Raw genomic sequence first — 16,851 nt, 5'->3', positions numbered from 1 at the left:
CCTCATGTCTTCTATGATATCACGTGGTTTGTATATGCGACCGGGCCCCTTGAATTTGGACTTTATTAATTCTCCAACAACCCAAGATTTTGCTTGCCTATGGTCACGATTCAAAAACTCAAGAGAACATGAATGAACTTTCACATACTTTTTAATCTTGAATATATTTGAATCCTTCAGTCTAACCGCTCGCAATCTCCAACCACACTTGTTGTCGATGCATCTAACGAAAAGAACCTCTTTTGTAGACTTTTTTACTACAAACTGAAAATTTTTTTTCATTGCCAACACACTTAATCTCATTGACAAATCTCTCTTGCAAAAAAATATTTGTCCTACATCCAACTCTTCACTTGTAGAGCTTTCTTCCGACCAGCCACTTCCTTTTGTCTTCAACTTCCGACTAGAGGACCTGTAGTCAACTTTACCTTTTCCTTTGCAATCTTTTGTAGGAGCATCTCTTTGTTCTGGGATGTCAAACAATTCATTGTACATCTCAACTGACTCCAATGTAAAAGTATCATCTATTGAATGATATGACTCATATGATTCCCATATAGCCGAATTGGTCCCTATCATGTTATGACACAAGCCACCCTCGACTTCACCAATATCAACTTCATTCTCATCTAATCTATCCATTCCAATTGGAGGAGGATGAGGGTTTAAATTTTGAACTTGGTTGCTCCCAGATACTGAATTGTAATCTTTGTTTAACACTTTCATGCTTCGATTGCTTGTAGGCTCAAACGATAGGTATAGGGGGACCTCCAATGGATTTTCACTAAGAATATAAAACTTCAAATCACGGTCATTGCTTAACTCAAATGGAGGAGCTTCCTTTTCCCCTTTGATCTCATATATACATCTTATCTTTATGTCAAACTTTGTAGGGTCAACTTCTGCAAGGTCATATAGTTCAGACTGTAAATCTTTGTGTGTTATTTCTTTAGGGACAACAATGCCTTTTAACACTCCTCCTTCATATTTTCTTCGTCCCTCATCCCATTCACCACCGTGACGCACTAAAATCCGAACATGTGCCATCCTTAAACTACCTTAAGTACTTTTGTATCTTAAAAAATTGATTTGAACTTAAGAACCTACAAAATGCGTGCAAGATGTAAAGAAATGAATTAGGAGGTGTACCAATTTGATTTTGAAATAAATAGTGGAAGTTTGGAACGTGCGAGATGTGTGCGAGATGTGTGCGAGATACGTGCGAGATGTGTGCGAGATACGTGCGAGATAAAGCATGAGGGCCTAAGAGAGTTACTAAACATGCAAAGAATAGCTCTAAATGGATTAGGAGGTGTACCAAGTTGATTTTGAAATAAATAGTGAAAGTTCGGAACGTGCGAGATGTGTGCGAGATACGTGCGAGATACGTGCGAGATAAAGCATGAGGGCCTAAGAGAGTTACTAAACATGCAAAGAATAGCTCTAAATGGATTAGGAGGTGTACCAAGTTGATTTTGAAATAAATAGTGAAAGTTCGGAACGTGCGAGATGTGTGCGAGATACGTGCGAGATAAAGCATGATAAAGCATGAGGGCCTAAGAGAGTTACTAAACATGCAAAGAATAGCTCTAAATGGATTAGGAGGTGTACCAAGTTGATTTTGAAATAAATAGTGAAAGTTTGGAACGTGCGAGATACGTGCGAGATAAGTGCGAGATAAAAAAAAATGCGAGATAAAAAAAAAAACCTTAATTCCTTCTATTCCTATTGCTTACTCCTCCTCTATTTGATCCAACTAAATCCTCATCCTCTAGTTCAATTCATTTTTCACTAGCCATTGAACATTGAACTTTCTAAGAACCTAAAACCAAAATTTGACTAAACTAATTTACGGCAAATAAGTCCAATTCCAAAAACCAGACAATTACGGATGAAAATAGCACCAAATACCCTAACAAACATTTACTTACAGCAGATAAATTGAAAATCGGTTATACATGAAACTCACCTAAATAAGACGCTCGAAGTTGATTGAATGGTCCGAATAGGAGCGACGAAATGCACTGGACAACGACCGACGAAGGGCAAGCGACGAAGGGCAAGCGACGAAGGGCAAACGACGATGGGCAAGCGACGATGGGCAAGTGACGATGAACAACTGACGATGGCCGGAGTAGGTTCAGGTGTTCTACACGAAAGAAAAGAGAAGGGAAACGGAACTATACGCGAAAGAGAACGAATCGATGGTGGAGAGAAGGGAAAGCAACGTGGAAGAGGGAAAGGAAAGGAAGGGCATTTTTGTCTATTCACACCCAAATTGTCCTAAAAGTCTTTCTTTTGAAAACTTGTCCCAAAATTCATTTAAATCTCTTTTTTTAACCTATTTTTGGCAATTTCCCAAACAAAATTGTTGCAAAAGATTATACTTTATAGTATAAAGACTATAAGTACTCCTTTAATCCATCAATAAAGGAGACACAAATAATGAGATCCATAAATGTCTTATAATAATGTAAACATTCATTTCTCACAAATCATATTCCGAGATTATATTGGTTTTGTGAATCTCCAATGAAAATGTTTCCTTTTATTCCAATGTTTGTTAAGAAAATGTTTTTTTTTTTAATTGCTTTCCTCTATTATTACAATCCACATGATTATTAAGAGAAAGAAAAACAAATTATATTGTCTTTTTGTCGTAATGTACATTAGTAATTCCATAACATGCCCAATAATTTCTTCTTCAAAAAATAGGGTGATGAGGATTGAGTAGAATTAGGAGATATTTAGGATTCTAATAATTAGAAGCATTTGGTCAATACTACCATATATAACCTTTCGTGTTTGTTGCGTAGCTCATTTAATTTTGTATATTAATTTCTCTTGTTCGGCCGTGGATTTGGTCTAATACCTTTTTCGTTGCATCACATTTAAAATAGATTTTTTTAAAAGAAAATTTTTCGATAAAACTATTTAAAATACACTTCAAAAAATTGTTTCAAAAACTCTTCATTTTTCCTTTTAAAATCACTTTTTCTTTTTTAGATAAACACTTAAGAAAATATATAATAAATGTACTCCAATCTAGTAATTCTACGAAACTTATGTATTGCATGAACTCATATTATGACATGTTTGATAATCGTTTAATTTTTAAGATTAATCCTACGCTCTCAATTTTCAAACAAGATTTTCATATTTCTTTAGTAAATAGTTGATTTATTAGCTTAATTCTAAAAGCAAAGGTTACTTCTTTATCTATAAAACATCAATAGAAGAAGATAGATGACTACTAACAACAACAATAATAATAATAAAAGGTAAAAGAAATACTTTCCAACTTAATTTTCGAAAACTAGGTACCAAAATCAAATACTCAATTGTCAAACGATATCTTAAAACAATATACTACAAAAAATCATGTGATTTTAATCTTCAAAAATACATGCTCAAACATCCCAAAACTCGTGTACTATGAACGTAAAACGTTTCTACCCAATCCGATCCTACTCAAACACGAATACCACTCCTCACCTCGAAGGGGAGAAATTCATCGATTAGAGGAAGGGACCCCTTTCATTAAAGTTCAAAACATTACATTATTTGTTCTAAGAGGATGGAAGATGATATTTGGTACAACACCTCAACTATTTTCAACATTTTGTACCAATCGCCAGCCAATAGTCTCTGTTGTTGTGTTTTCAATAATTGATTATATACTCCTATCTATTTGTGAAATGATTAAACATATTTATTGATGAACTAAAGAAGATATTAATTAATAAAAATTTATTTAAGACGTTTGGACAAAATTTAAATTTAAAATTTAAATTTTAAGATTAGAATTGTATATGATGGAAACTTCAAACAGTCCATACAACAGGACAATTGAGATCTCATTGAAGCACGTAGACTAAATTCCGAATTTTTAATTATAAGATTGAAATTCTATTTTCCTTTTCAAACTATATCGATCAAAATTTATGATTTATATCGATCAAATTTATGATTTAATATAACTTTAGAAGAAAACGTTCATTTTCCAAAATTTTGTATTTTTAGGAGATGGTTGGAAACATTTTTTAAACAAATTCTCTCTCACTAAAATTTCCATGTTTCTATTACTTTAATTTCATTCTCTCTTTTTATAATGTTCTCACTTTTCTGCCCAAAGTTTTAATATTTTCCTTAAAGCTTTTTTCCTAGTATATATATCTCTCTAAAATTTGTGTCCTTTTCTAATCTTTCTTTCTTTAAAAGTATCTTTTAATGTCTAACTTTACTCTCAAACTATAATTCATTTCTTTTTCACTTATCTATCTTTCTTTTGAAGCTTAACTTCTCTCTCTAATTAATACTATCTCTCATTTATTCTCTTTTCCTAATTTTCACTTTAAGACATTTCTCCAACTTTTATTTTTGAAAAAAATTACTAGACTTTTCCTTTTCACATATACATACATATATACATACACACATATATACACATCTATCTTAATAACCAAAAAACCCATAATTGTTCATCTGTTTTAATGTTTAACTACATTAATTTCATATATATATATATACTTAGAAAATGATATTTTAAGTACCTTTTCTTTTTCAAGAAAATCCTCCATTTTATTTTTTATAAAATTTAAAAGTTACGAAACTTAGTATTAGAAATAAACAGAACAATTGAGACATTTATTATTGAGGTTTTTTAAAAAATAGAAAATTTAAAAACTATTTACATTAGAACAAAAACACTAAAAGACAAAATTTTATGTAAATATTTTACCAAATGTTTTATTTATTTATTTATTTATTTTCCTAAAGTTCAGGTATCTTCCCCTCCACTTAATCCACCAGAAAAACACATGGAAAAAATAGGTTCAAATACTTTGGACTAAGGTGTATTTGGTGTGATGTTTTAAATGTAAATAAAAGCTAAAACTTCTTTTTTCAAATTTCTTTTAGTGTATGACTAGATGATAAAAAAAAAATGCTTCCCAACTAATTAATATTCCTTCCATGAGTGCTAATAAGAAAATACTTCAGTTCAAAGCATTTTTCACACCCAAAAAAGAAAAAAATGGAAATTAAATTAAATTAAATTTAGGAAGCACCTTTCAAAACACGACGATATAGAACAACTTTATAGAAAATACGATACCCTAGGGAAAGAAAATCCCAATCCAAGGCCAACTACATTTTTCACGAAAAAAAAATATATACGTATATAATTCAATGATAAAGCACTTTTCAAGAGTATTAACACATGCTATAAAGTTGCTTCCAATGCCACTTCTAGGCATGAAAATTCACCAAAACCATTCATTTAATTAGAAAAGATAACCCAGCTAATCCCCTTAGCTTATTAGATAACAGTCTAAATCAAGAATTTAGAAGGTGAAGGTAAAGGTTAAAGGTTTTCAGTTGTGGAAATGAATTGAAATTGAAGCAAGCAAGAAATTCACCAAACTTCACAACAGTTGAATCAAACTAATCCAACAATCCAAAATGATTTCAAATACCCAACTCCATCTAACCCATGCCAGCCATTGTTTCTTTCTCTTTAAACTAAAATCAGCAAAACAAATCATAGTAAATAATCAAAGAGAGGACAATCTAACAGATGCTCCTATACATAGTACAAGATTGATGCAACACTGACTTCATAGATATATCCTCATGATTTAACAGAATAATGAAGTTAGAGGTGGAGCAGAAGAAAACAAATATTTCTCTCTATGTCTTCGATATTACTCAGTCTCATTTCAGTAATGCATGCATGGCATCGATAAAGCTCGATGTTATATTATGTTACTACAAAAAGTAGTTCTGTAACTTCTCCTTGTCTACAAGCATTTCTAGTTTCGGATTCAATTAATTGAAAAATGAAACAGAAATAAGAATTTCAATAAGTCATGTAATGAAGCATAATACACTATATTAGGCTGGAACCAAGCGAGAGTTCAATGAGAGAAAGAGATCACCAGTTCTGTTTGTGGTGCTTCATATTTTCTCTCCAACTTTTTTGAATGTTGTCCATCGTCTGTTCCATGCTTATCTCTAGTCGGTTCTTTAAATTAAATGAATACTCAGATAATATCTATACATGCGATCACAGACCAAAGGCTATTCTTTAGAATTCAAAGAGACAGATGAACAGCCTACACAACAGAATCTGTTCAAGTAAGGTCACGACCACAGGTTACTCTAGAATGGAACAATTGAAATATCATGTAAAAAGGTGAGAATTTTCATCGAATTTCACGAAGATTAATTAGATGATGTACCTGCTGATTGAGATTTATGATCACTTTTCAAATGTAATGCATTCAAAGCAGGCAAAGATTTATAACGTTTTGCACTCAATCCATTAAGAAACAAACAACTAATTCAATCTTGTCCAATGTTCAGTTTCAGCAATACTAGTGACTTTTCTAAGGAAAAGGTTTGGCCCTCAAAACTACTCAATGAGATTTATTCCCCTCCTCTTATCTGCAGAATGCACCTTTCCATCTCATCTAGAGTCATTCATGTTCAGCACTAAAATCTCTTTTGAGCTTGGACATAGTCACACCGATCCATCATGTAGAATTATCAATATGCAAAGTGTAATTATTTCAATCATCAGATCTCCCAGTTTTCCAATTTAGATGATAATAGCATTCGTTGTTAAGTTTCTACTTTTCTACTTTTCTGAGTACAACAAATAGCAGCGAACTCAAAGAAATCTTAATTCTATGAACTGCAAACAAGATTTAACCCTCTCATTCATATCACGGTTCCATCCCTCTGTTGACGCCTTTAACATATTTTTACTTTGCATCTACATCATGAATAGGTTTAACTCACAGTTATGAAAGATGCCTTATGTACTGACCTAAATCTAGATCTTAGCTAGTTTCTTCAGAAACTCAAGAAAAGTTCAAGATTTGGTGTTCAATATATTGCCCTCAATTGAGAAGGCAATGAACTATTTTAACATTCTACATCAAAGTATTTCTTCTCTAGAAAAACATTCTACATCAAAGTAAATCAACAGTAAGCTGTATGCAGCTCAAGCAGACTTTTGACTTGCGAGTCCTAGACACATGGACACTCCAAAGCCTAGTCAACCAGATCCTCACCATATAGTAAAAGAAACCCACAACGATAGGAACCGATTGAATTTTTATTATTAAATGCATGTATGATGTAAAGATAAGTACATTACAATTCAAAACTCTTCTCAAATCAGTTCAATATGGACCAAGCCAACTTAGGCATACCTAATCGACCATCCAGCAAAACTAGAATAAAAGAAGCGGCTATAACTACTCTTACAAAAATCATATTTACAAATAACCTATCAAATGGGCACTACATATCTCAAGTCTATACGTATGCAACGCAGAAAACAAAATTTTAGTTAGCCAATAGGATAGAAAATCACATAAGAAAGGTAATAGAATAAGGTGGGTCTATTCTTGAAAGTCCTATGTGTTAAATCACCAATTGACTCAAATACTAAAGCTAAGGAATGAAAGTAAATTTAATATTATATCATCTAACACTCTCCCAATTGTGGACTTGAAATGTGTAGAAGGCTCGGTGTTAAATCACTGATTAACCCAAAAGCTTAAGGGTGCTTCGTGTTGACTTTTTAAGTGTTTAAGTTGTTTATAAGTGCTGTTCATAAATGCTTAGGAAGTCGATCCAAACAAGTACTAAGTTGATAGGTAAAGTTAAATTGAATATTATATCGTCTAACAGCACAGAAGAATCTCACTGTAAACTGGAGCGACTCACAAGAAACAAGTAAGCAATTATCTTCACAATGGAAGGAAAGCCCAACCACTTCAAATCCCCATCCTCCCTCGAAGTAAAAGGTGATGCACAATAGGTTGTTGAAACAACATCCATACAAGAGTAACCGATTTTGAAACCATTCGGATCAGACATGTATTAGATGATTAAATTTCCTCTTGTCTTGGCGCAATTATTTTACAAAGCCAAATCGAGAATCGAGAAAGTTAACTAGCTCAGAAGAAAAACATTCGAGCAATTTTTCTACATTACAAAGGAAAACGTAAATGGTGTAGATAGAACTATAGAAGAAGATCAAACCTTAAAAGGTTGACAATAATACTGCACAAGGAAGCTTGGTATTAATACTGAGATCGGAAAAACAACAATTGTCTTGGCTTGATGATTCATTAGAATGAAGAAGATGATGATGAATAACAAGCCTGATTAAACGTATTCAAACTCTTCCTCCTTAAGATGAGCAACAAACTTGATTGGTGGACGACCTTCAACAGGAACAACAAACTCCACCTTATACGGAAGATTAGCAGAAACACGCTTCCCCTTCCAAACACGAACATAATCCTTAAGCACTCCTTCCATTCCCTCAAGATTCGCCTCTGGTAACTTCGCTACATGATACACCTTCAAAGGCACCTTAACCCTAACTCTCGCTCCAATTCTAGCGGCAGCCGCTTCATCAGTCTCTTCCTCCGACAATGACGTTGTCGCCGCCGAAACAGCAGTAGCTGAAGATGAAGTTCCGGAATCTGATCTAACTGAAACCTCGCTAAACAATCTTCTCCCTCTTCGAATCGAGCAGTTAAAAGGATTAACAACAACTGACGATAAAGAACAAACGGATGACGAAAAGGAAGATCTAACATCAGAAGTAGAGAATACCGTCATAGAACAGGCAAAACGTGCAGCCACCGACGCCGACGACGGTACCGGCGGAGGCATCAGGCCGATACTATTCGCAATACCGATCATTTCTGTGCCGCTGGAGGACTCTTTCGCCTAAGAAGGAAATGAATATGGTTTCTTGAGTTTTTTTAAAAAAATTCTTCTTCCTTCAATTTTATTTTATTAATTTATTGGCGGTGTCCACACACACACAAACGCACAGCCTTACCTCACCAGATATTTTCCACTTCGTGAAGAGCAAATTTATTTTAGAAAAGAAAAAAAAAAAAAAAAGAGGAAAAAGGAAAAAGAAATGAGAAATGATTATTATTATTTCCATCTTATCTGGAACAAGAGAATGTAAATGATGCCACGTGTACTTTCTTATCTCGTGAATATGTGAACGTGTGATTATCGTCGCGATGTCGTACTCGGTTCCATCTTTACGCTACGACAAATCGTTCAAAATTAGAAAATATCTTCCCCAATTCAGATTTTGTGATATTTAAATCATAATCATATTTATTAATTTTCTTTTAGTTTTAGGAAGAATAGAAATCATAATCTTTTGGAGATATAATTTACCTCTTCTAATCAATCAAACTATGATTTGACTAGCATTTTAGTAGTTTATTTTACGTTATCATCATTATGTAAATGAGAGTAAGAAAGTTTATATCTTAGAAAAGAAAATGAGGGGCAAGATTGTGAAATTTTCTTAAAACTCAAGAATTTGCTAATTAGAAAGTTAAAAAGTTCGATATTGAATTAAATCAGACATAGAATTTCAGAATTGAAGTATCAGAAACTTTTTGAATTGAAAAAAGATGAGGAATTAGATAATTCATAGGTTCATAAACTACATATTTCTATTATAAATCACATAATTCACAAGTAAATATGTATGGGTCATAATTCATCAGATCAATAGCTGCACGTTGTCAATGATTTGCCATTAATGTTTTTAGGACACAAATCAAAGCCGAAATGGAAATATTCATGTTAATACCAAAGCATTGCAAGTCCACATAACTTTAATAATAATCAACTAAAAAGCCAACTAAATAAATCATATTAACCAAACATACCTGCCAAGAAATATTTCAAACTAGCTACAAGACATTTTTAATCACAAACATGAATAGCTAATTAAGAAACTCTCACTTGGATTAATATAGACATAAATAGAGAACATTAAAAGAGGAAGAACTGGGAAGAAGGGGAGAAGGGCAGGCCAAAAGTTCACAATCACGTATATACAATATAAGTATCTCCAGAAAACTTGTGAAAAATGTAAATAGAACTAAATCGAGTCGACCGGGGCGCTGAGAGTGCAGCTTATCACGCTTGTACAATGAAAATGATATGGGGATACAAAATACACAACAGGGGAATGCAAGAGGGGATAGAACTGGAGGACAAAAAGCGACACGTTTTCTAAACAAAAGATTTACAGAGACCTCGATTTGTTCGAAGGTAGAAAAACAGGAACTATGAGATGGGAAATGGGTAGGGAAATAATGCACAAAGATTCTCTTTTATGATATAAAGGATTGCTCCGCATGTTACATAACCACACGACAAAAAACGGGACTCAGTTAAACAGAATGTGATCATCAGTCAGTGGCACATCAAAATATTTCAGATAAGAGGATTACTTGGTTATACGTGATGGCCAGAAAATCGACCAATAAGTCTGCATTGTTCTGGAAGCAAAGAAGAAACGACTTGGCCAGTGAGGGGGAAGAGCTCACCATCAATGCCGCAGCCATTGTGCGTATGCTTACCAGGTTTAATCTTCACCGACTTCACCTGTATCAAGAACAAATGTTGTTTTAGGTCGTGCTGCTTGGAGCCTTACCTGTCACTTTCACCCTTAAACAGAATCCTAATTGCAGCCTGGAAATGCAAGGGAAAATGGGAACTGCAGAGTAACATACCTTAACATATTCAACGAACGGCAGGGACAGGTGTCGACCAATCTGAAGCAGCAAAAAAAACCGCAACAGCCTAAGACGTCCACTCCCATGAACCAAAACCAAGTCAAGAGTATTGTCATCATGCTCAGATCTTGGGGCCACTACCTGAGAACTTTGAACGGTTCTACAAGCATGGTTGCAAACTATGATTCCAAGAAATTTCCCCTTCTTAGTAATCCATTTATCTTCAACCACTCGCACGGCTTGCTCTGTTGGACCTTCTTCTGCATCATTTGTTGGACCTGGCAATTCAATTGGATTTTCAACAACCCAATTAGGCTCAGTATCCCACTTCGGTTCCGCATCCCAAATCGGACCCGGATCAGACAGTGTGGAAGATATATCCTCTCTGTCATTATTTGCAGCATTGCCCCAAGAACATCTAGTGGTATCTTGTGTGGTTATCAAACCAGTCCATCCCTTGTCTGTTCTAGACTTTGACCTGGTTCTTGGCCAGTTGGGAGTAGTTGAAAAGGGTGGCTGTGGATGAATAACTTCAGGCTCTGCTGTAACATTACTCCTTCCTGATGAAAGGCGCTTGGATTTAGGATCGAGACCACGCACATACTCAGATGGTTCAGTGCTAGCTCGAGTGCTACTACAAGTTGTATCCAAGTCTCCACCAGACATTCGACTAGGAGTCATTATCGAATCGATGCTTGATAAACTAGACGCCCTGGGGATGCCCTCTTTGCTCGATCTTCTCATTATATCTGTGTATAAATCTGACATGTCTACAACTTCACGTTCAGCAGTGCCTTTTCCTTCATCCTCTAACGATGCAGGAAGGTATTCCACTTCAAAACTGTACTTCGGTAAACATAAGAATTTGAGGAAGCCAGCAACAAAGTAACGTAGAGGACCAAATCGCTTCTGATACTTTTCAGAAAGTTCCAACACTGTAACAAATGGACAAATTCACATCATTTTCTTTTACAGAACAAAATCCATTCCATCATTAAGAAAAACAATAAAATTTCTTCTAAAAAAAGAAAAAGAGTGTGGCGTCAACAAAAATTGGTCTCTAAGATATCCAGCTGAAGGCAGGCCAGCCTATTCAAAAGCCACCTGCAGCATAACAAAACCACGTACTTATCTACTATAGTAGTGAAAAGCTTTTGAAGCCTCAAGTAAAATACTTATTTTAGACTTCTACCACTGACTGCCAAAAATAACGGGAGAGAGGATTGACCCAAGAGGAAGAAAAAGGTATTTCCAACAACAATGACTCGGTAAAGATTACATCCAATCAATGATTTCGTTCTTTGTTTCCTCCAAATACTTTTGAAATCTTAATCAACTTAGAGAGAGGGATAGGGGGACTGAATTCAGAGTCTCAGACCATAGCTCTGAATTGACAAGAGAACAATAAAGGATGATTTTTAATGTAGGAAGAATAGAATAAAAGATCATAATGCGCAAGGAAAGAAACATCTACCATAACCACCAAAAGAAGAGGCCATCATGCACCTCACCCTTTTGTGTGTTCAACGTTGGTTCATAATAAGAAATTAAAAATAAAATGAACTTCGATATCATTACTAACCATCACTGACAAATCCGTAATATGAGACTGTCAACCCAAAATGGATAACACCTGATTTGATCCATTCAACAGCAAAAACATCGGTTGCAGTAAGACCACCCTATGAATAAAAAAAAATCACCACAGCAAGAGTGAGAGAAATATAGCTAATAAGTAATAAATCTAATCTTGAAACAACCAAATGAAGGCATAATGTTTCCCATGTGAGTTAATAAAAAGTTGGGTAGTAGGTGCAGACATAGTGATCGGCTCTGCTTCCACACAAGCATGAATGTACAAGCATGTATCTAGCGATAACATCACCATGCAATTCACTGTTTGTTATGAGAATTATTCATACATTGATATAAGAGGTGAGTTCATATTACATCCCACATAAGTATATCCTCAATTACATTTCGGCCAGGAACAGAAATGTAAATCCTGATATTACCATTGCAAGTACAAACTTTAATTAGAAAAGTAAATGCAAGGAATATCAAGTAGTAAGAGCATAGAAATTGTATAAACAACAAATATAGACAACTACTGTATTGTAACCAGGTTCCATGTCATGAAAGCCTTTCTTTTATCTAAAGGAATACAGTAACAAAAAGTGCAGAAAATCTATTTGTTCATGGTGTAACTTCTTTTCTTTTTTAAACAAGATTATTTACAGTATAGCCTTTTTTTGGAGAAATATCGACTTTAATTGAAAATAATGAAAAAATCCAAGGACATACAAAAAACCAAACGCACAAAAAAGGGAATCCCACTAAAGAAAGGGACTCCAACTATACACAATTGTGTCTAACGAATTATTACAAAAGGCTTCAAAATAGAAGTCCAAAAGGAAACGTGGAATCTAACAAGAAACCAAATATCACTATCGGATCCTTCTCCACCCCTCTAAACACTTCATAAACATCCCAAGTTAACAATAAAAAGTTTTCACCTTCACAATAGCCATTGCAGCAGAAATTGGATCTCTAACACCAAGAACAGTCCAAACTAATGAGTTATCGGAACCTGCAGGAATTATTCCAATTGGAATAGAAATTCCTTCCTTCTGGTTGTCTCTACTCAATAGACCATTCAAAACCTGCATAATTGCCAAGGTTGATATGATTCGTATTTCTTAATATACCACTTAAGAAATAGGTAAATTACAAATACTCTCTCTGTTTATTCCGTCCTTCAACTTTCAAAACTACAAATTTAGCCCCTAAGCTTTCAATTTTAATTTATGGATCTACAGTGATACACAAAATTCAAAATTTAGGATTTCATTTTGCATAAATCTCAAATTCAAAATTTAGGATTTCATTTTGCATAAATTTCAAAGTTTTATCTAATAGAACAATTAATTTTAAAAAATTTGAATTTTCCAAGGACCTATTTGATAGAAAATTGAAAATTTAAGTACTTATTAGACTCAAAACCACACAATTACACATAATAAGAGCCCCAACAATTGTTCGTACTCAAAGCATGAGAAAAGAAAAATAGATGTGGCTAACCTCATTAATAATCCCATCACCTCCAACACAAATAATTCCTGAAAATTGAAAGGTGGATTCATTATTCAAAGCGGGAAAGATGATCGCATGAATACATAATCCAGAAATAACATTTGTCTATCATAATAGAGCACATCAAATGGCAATACCATCAGGGCAACTGCTTATGTCAACACTGGAAGCTAGCTTCCTAGCATGGCCTGCAGATGTCGTTTTAACCACCTCCAATTTGAACCCTGCAAGCTGTTAAGTTTTTGCAATAAATAAGTAAATATATAAGCTCGCATCTGATAGTGAACCTTTCAAATCCATGGTAAAATTAACCCCCAAGACAGAAAAGATCCAAATTTTCAACTTCATTCAAGAGTACAAATGTCAACTTCCATCATGAGTTTGCACTAAATCAGTAAATCCTGATACAAAATGGCATTAAAAACAGTATACTCCATGGTCATTTTTTGGGAATTAGCTGGAGGAAAAATCTAGCTGAATGGAAACAAAGTGCATGCTATACGAACTTTAGTGCATGGATAAATCATACCTTAAATATTGGTTCAACAATTCCATGAAAAACTTTAGTTGACCGACCCCGTCCAGAGCGTGGATTTAATATCACAAGCATCTTTGGTGGATTCTTGCATTTGAAAAGTAATTCAGGAGGTGTGTCAACCGGAATTAGTTCTGAAGATGCCTGCTTCTTTGATGAGAGTAAGGGGTGAGGCAAACAGTTTACATAGCAGTGCTGATCTGCAAAACCACCAACCCACTGAACTGCCTCTTCAACGCTAGAAGCCAAAAAGCGAAAATTTTTCTGCTTTCTCCTGGCCTTCATAAAACAAGAAAGACCACATGGACCTTTCTGCAGTGGATAGGAATGAACTGTAAAATGCCTGAGACCAACATTGTACGAGACCTGTCATAGTATCATTATTTCATCAATACGTCTAACAGAAAATCTTGGACCTTGTGTTTTGGTGAGATGTAAAGAGAAGCTTACTGAAATGACATCCTCCAGACGTAGCATGTGAGAACCCCATACCAAGGCCGTGCTAGTAAGTTTAGCATCAAAACCTTCTTGATCAGCTACACCGGTATCATCAGAAGTATTCTTGTCTGAATTCTTTCTCTTATCCAAAACCAGCTTACCCGAGAATACCGTATAGCCCAATAAATCCGATTTTTCATCTCCTCCACCTATGTCAATCCTGTGCTCAAAGCTCTTCGGCTTGTCACGATCGTCACTGGAAGTCATGGTGAACTTGGGGATAGAGGAATTAATCTCACTCCCTCTCCTGGAAGAAGACTTAGCCTTGCTGCGTTTCTCAGGGAAGACTATGGGCGAGGAGTGTTGTCCGCCAGTTGCTATTTGCGAGCACAACCCCAATCGCCTAATAGACTTTTGAGGCGTTGTCAGCCTCAAAGACGAAGAAGAAATATCATTTTCATTACTGTTCCTAGAGAGACCTTCACTCTGCTGCATAGCTATACAATTCGGCCCCAATATATGAACAGACAAACACCGCGAGAAACACGCACATCCAAGCCCCGCACTCAATGTCCTCTGTACACGAAGGATGAGTACGAGACGAAAGATGGGGGAAGTAATTTTTCGGTTCAAATGAACAACAAATGAGCTGTATATGACGATCCAACTCTCCTAATTCCCAACTGAACTAACAATCTGTCATTCATTCATTCAAACAATAAAAGCTCACAATTACCTACGCAATTGCGTGAAAGATCGGATCAGCCAACAAGTGCACGCAATTCAAAATTCTAGGGAATACAACAAAATGGTCTTCAATTCAACAATTAAACGACGAATCAGAGAAGAAGAAAAATTATATCGAAGATTCAGAACGAATTTTGATGAAAGGTGCTTCAAAAAACCTAGGGAGCTCTCTTTCAGATCTTAAGCTAGTCGAATCTGACAAAAAAAAAAAGAAAAAAAAAAAGAAACAGCGGCCAAATTTCGATTAAACAAGCCTACCAATTTCAGTTCATGGCCACCGTAGATCCTTGGTCCACAGATTGTTTTGCTGGCTGAGAATCGAATAGGTTGCCCACTCAAACCTAAAGCCTCTGTCATTCGAAGCTGGGTATGAAAAATAATTTTTGCTTTAATGGCGAGGAACCTTCACTTTGTGTTCCATTCGTTTATTTTTATTTTTTCCTTTTTCTTTTTCTTTTTTTTTTTTTTTTTTATATTTAAGAAAGCCGCTCGTGCTGAGTTTAGTGGAATAGTTGGTGGAGAAAAATAAAAAATTTGGATAAAGATCCTCACAAAGCTTCCAAATATATATACATACATATATATATCTTTTTTGGGTTAAATTCTCATCCTTTTTATCTCATTAAGAAAAAGAAAAGCCGAACTATAACAAAATTTAATTTATCTTTATTAAATCTAAATCTTGTTATATTGTATAAATATTAATATATTTTTTTTCGATTGACTAAATAAAGTTGGATGGATTTTCCTATATTTTGTAGGTAATTTCGATATTTTGTTATAGATAAAGTTTGATGAATTTGATAGTTTCAATATTTTCCTTAAATGTTCTCTAAGTTTAACGGTGGATTTAGAGTAATGATTCTTGAAATTGTTTGAAATAATTTTGTTAAGGTTTTTGTTGTTGGATTTATGGATGAAAAAAATTGTATTGGTTTGTGTTTTGTTCGTGTCAACAAACCTAAATAAAATTCACCAGGAATAAAATAACCCCAACAAAATGAGGTAGACGATAAGATGCATGGTCTATGTGATTTTATTTTATTTCATTAGTGTATAGATTCGTTGACATGAGTTTATAAAAACTATTTTATTTATGGTTATTACATGAAAAATTCTATAATGGTTGTTTTGAAGTAAACTTCAAGACGTTGTGTTTAAGATGAAACTAGCCTTCAAAGGTTTATTTTAAAATAAACTTCGAGCTACTCTATACATAATGAACTTTTTTAAAGTCTAGAGTATAATTGACCTTGGATCTCTTTTGTACGTTAAATTATCGATCTTTTAGTTTTAAGGTTAGTATCGAATTAGCGTTCATAATTGAAGTGCACGCAACTATCAATTTTGATCTCAAACCAAACAAAAATCGTTGAATATCGTGGATGAAAAATACAATTACCAAATATTAATTCATATGATCAATTATCATTTAAGATAAGGATTAAATGC

General features: G+C 34.4%; 2 protein-coding genes across 2 annotated transcripts; both read right to left on the bottom strand.

Annotated features, from left to right (window-relative positions):
• Positions 1-7,868: 7,868 nt before the first annotated feature.
• LOC103488798 (ferredoxin-thioredoxin reductase, variable chain) lies at positions 7,869-8,730 on the bottom strand. Its single transcript, XM_008447694.3, has one exon. It carries the CDS (start codon positions 8,728-8,730, stop codon positions 8,185-8,187), a length of 546 nt encoding a protein of 181 aa, XP_008445916.1. The 3' UTR covers positions 7,869-8,184.
• On the bottom strand, positions 7,869-15,922 carry LOC103488799 (sphingoid long-chain bases kinase 1). Its single transcript, XM_051091321.1, has 10 exons — positions 15,658-15,922; positions 14,665-15,228; positions 14,209-14,580; positions 13,817-13,910; positions 13,668-13,705; positions 13,103-13,249; positions 12,169-12,268; positions 10,584-11,521; positions 8,641-10,455; positions 7,869-8,545 (listed from the first exon to the last, which is right to left on the bottom strand). The coding sequence occupies exons 1-9, from the start codon at positions 15,754-15,756 to the stop codon at positions 10,306-10,308; spliced, it is 2,502 nt and encodes an 833-aa protein (XP_050947278.1). The 5' UTR covers positions 15,757-15,922; the 3' UTR covers positions 7,869-8,545; positions 8,641-10,305.
• Positions 15,923-16,851: the final 929 nt, after the last annotated feature.

Source organism: Cucumis melo, chromosome 10 (assembly GCF_025177605.1).
Source record: "Cucumis melo cultivar AY chromosome 10, USDA_Cmelo_AY_1.0, whole genome shotgun sequence".
NCBI lineage: Eukaryota > Viridiplantae > Streptophyta > Magnoliopsida > Cucurbitales > Cucurbitaceae > Cucumis > Cucumis melo.
Note: the sequence above shows the minus strand (reverse complement) of the source record. Positions and strands in the feature narration are given on the sequence as shown.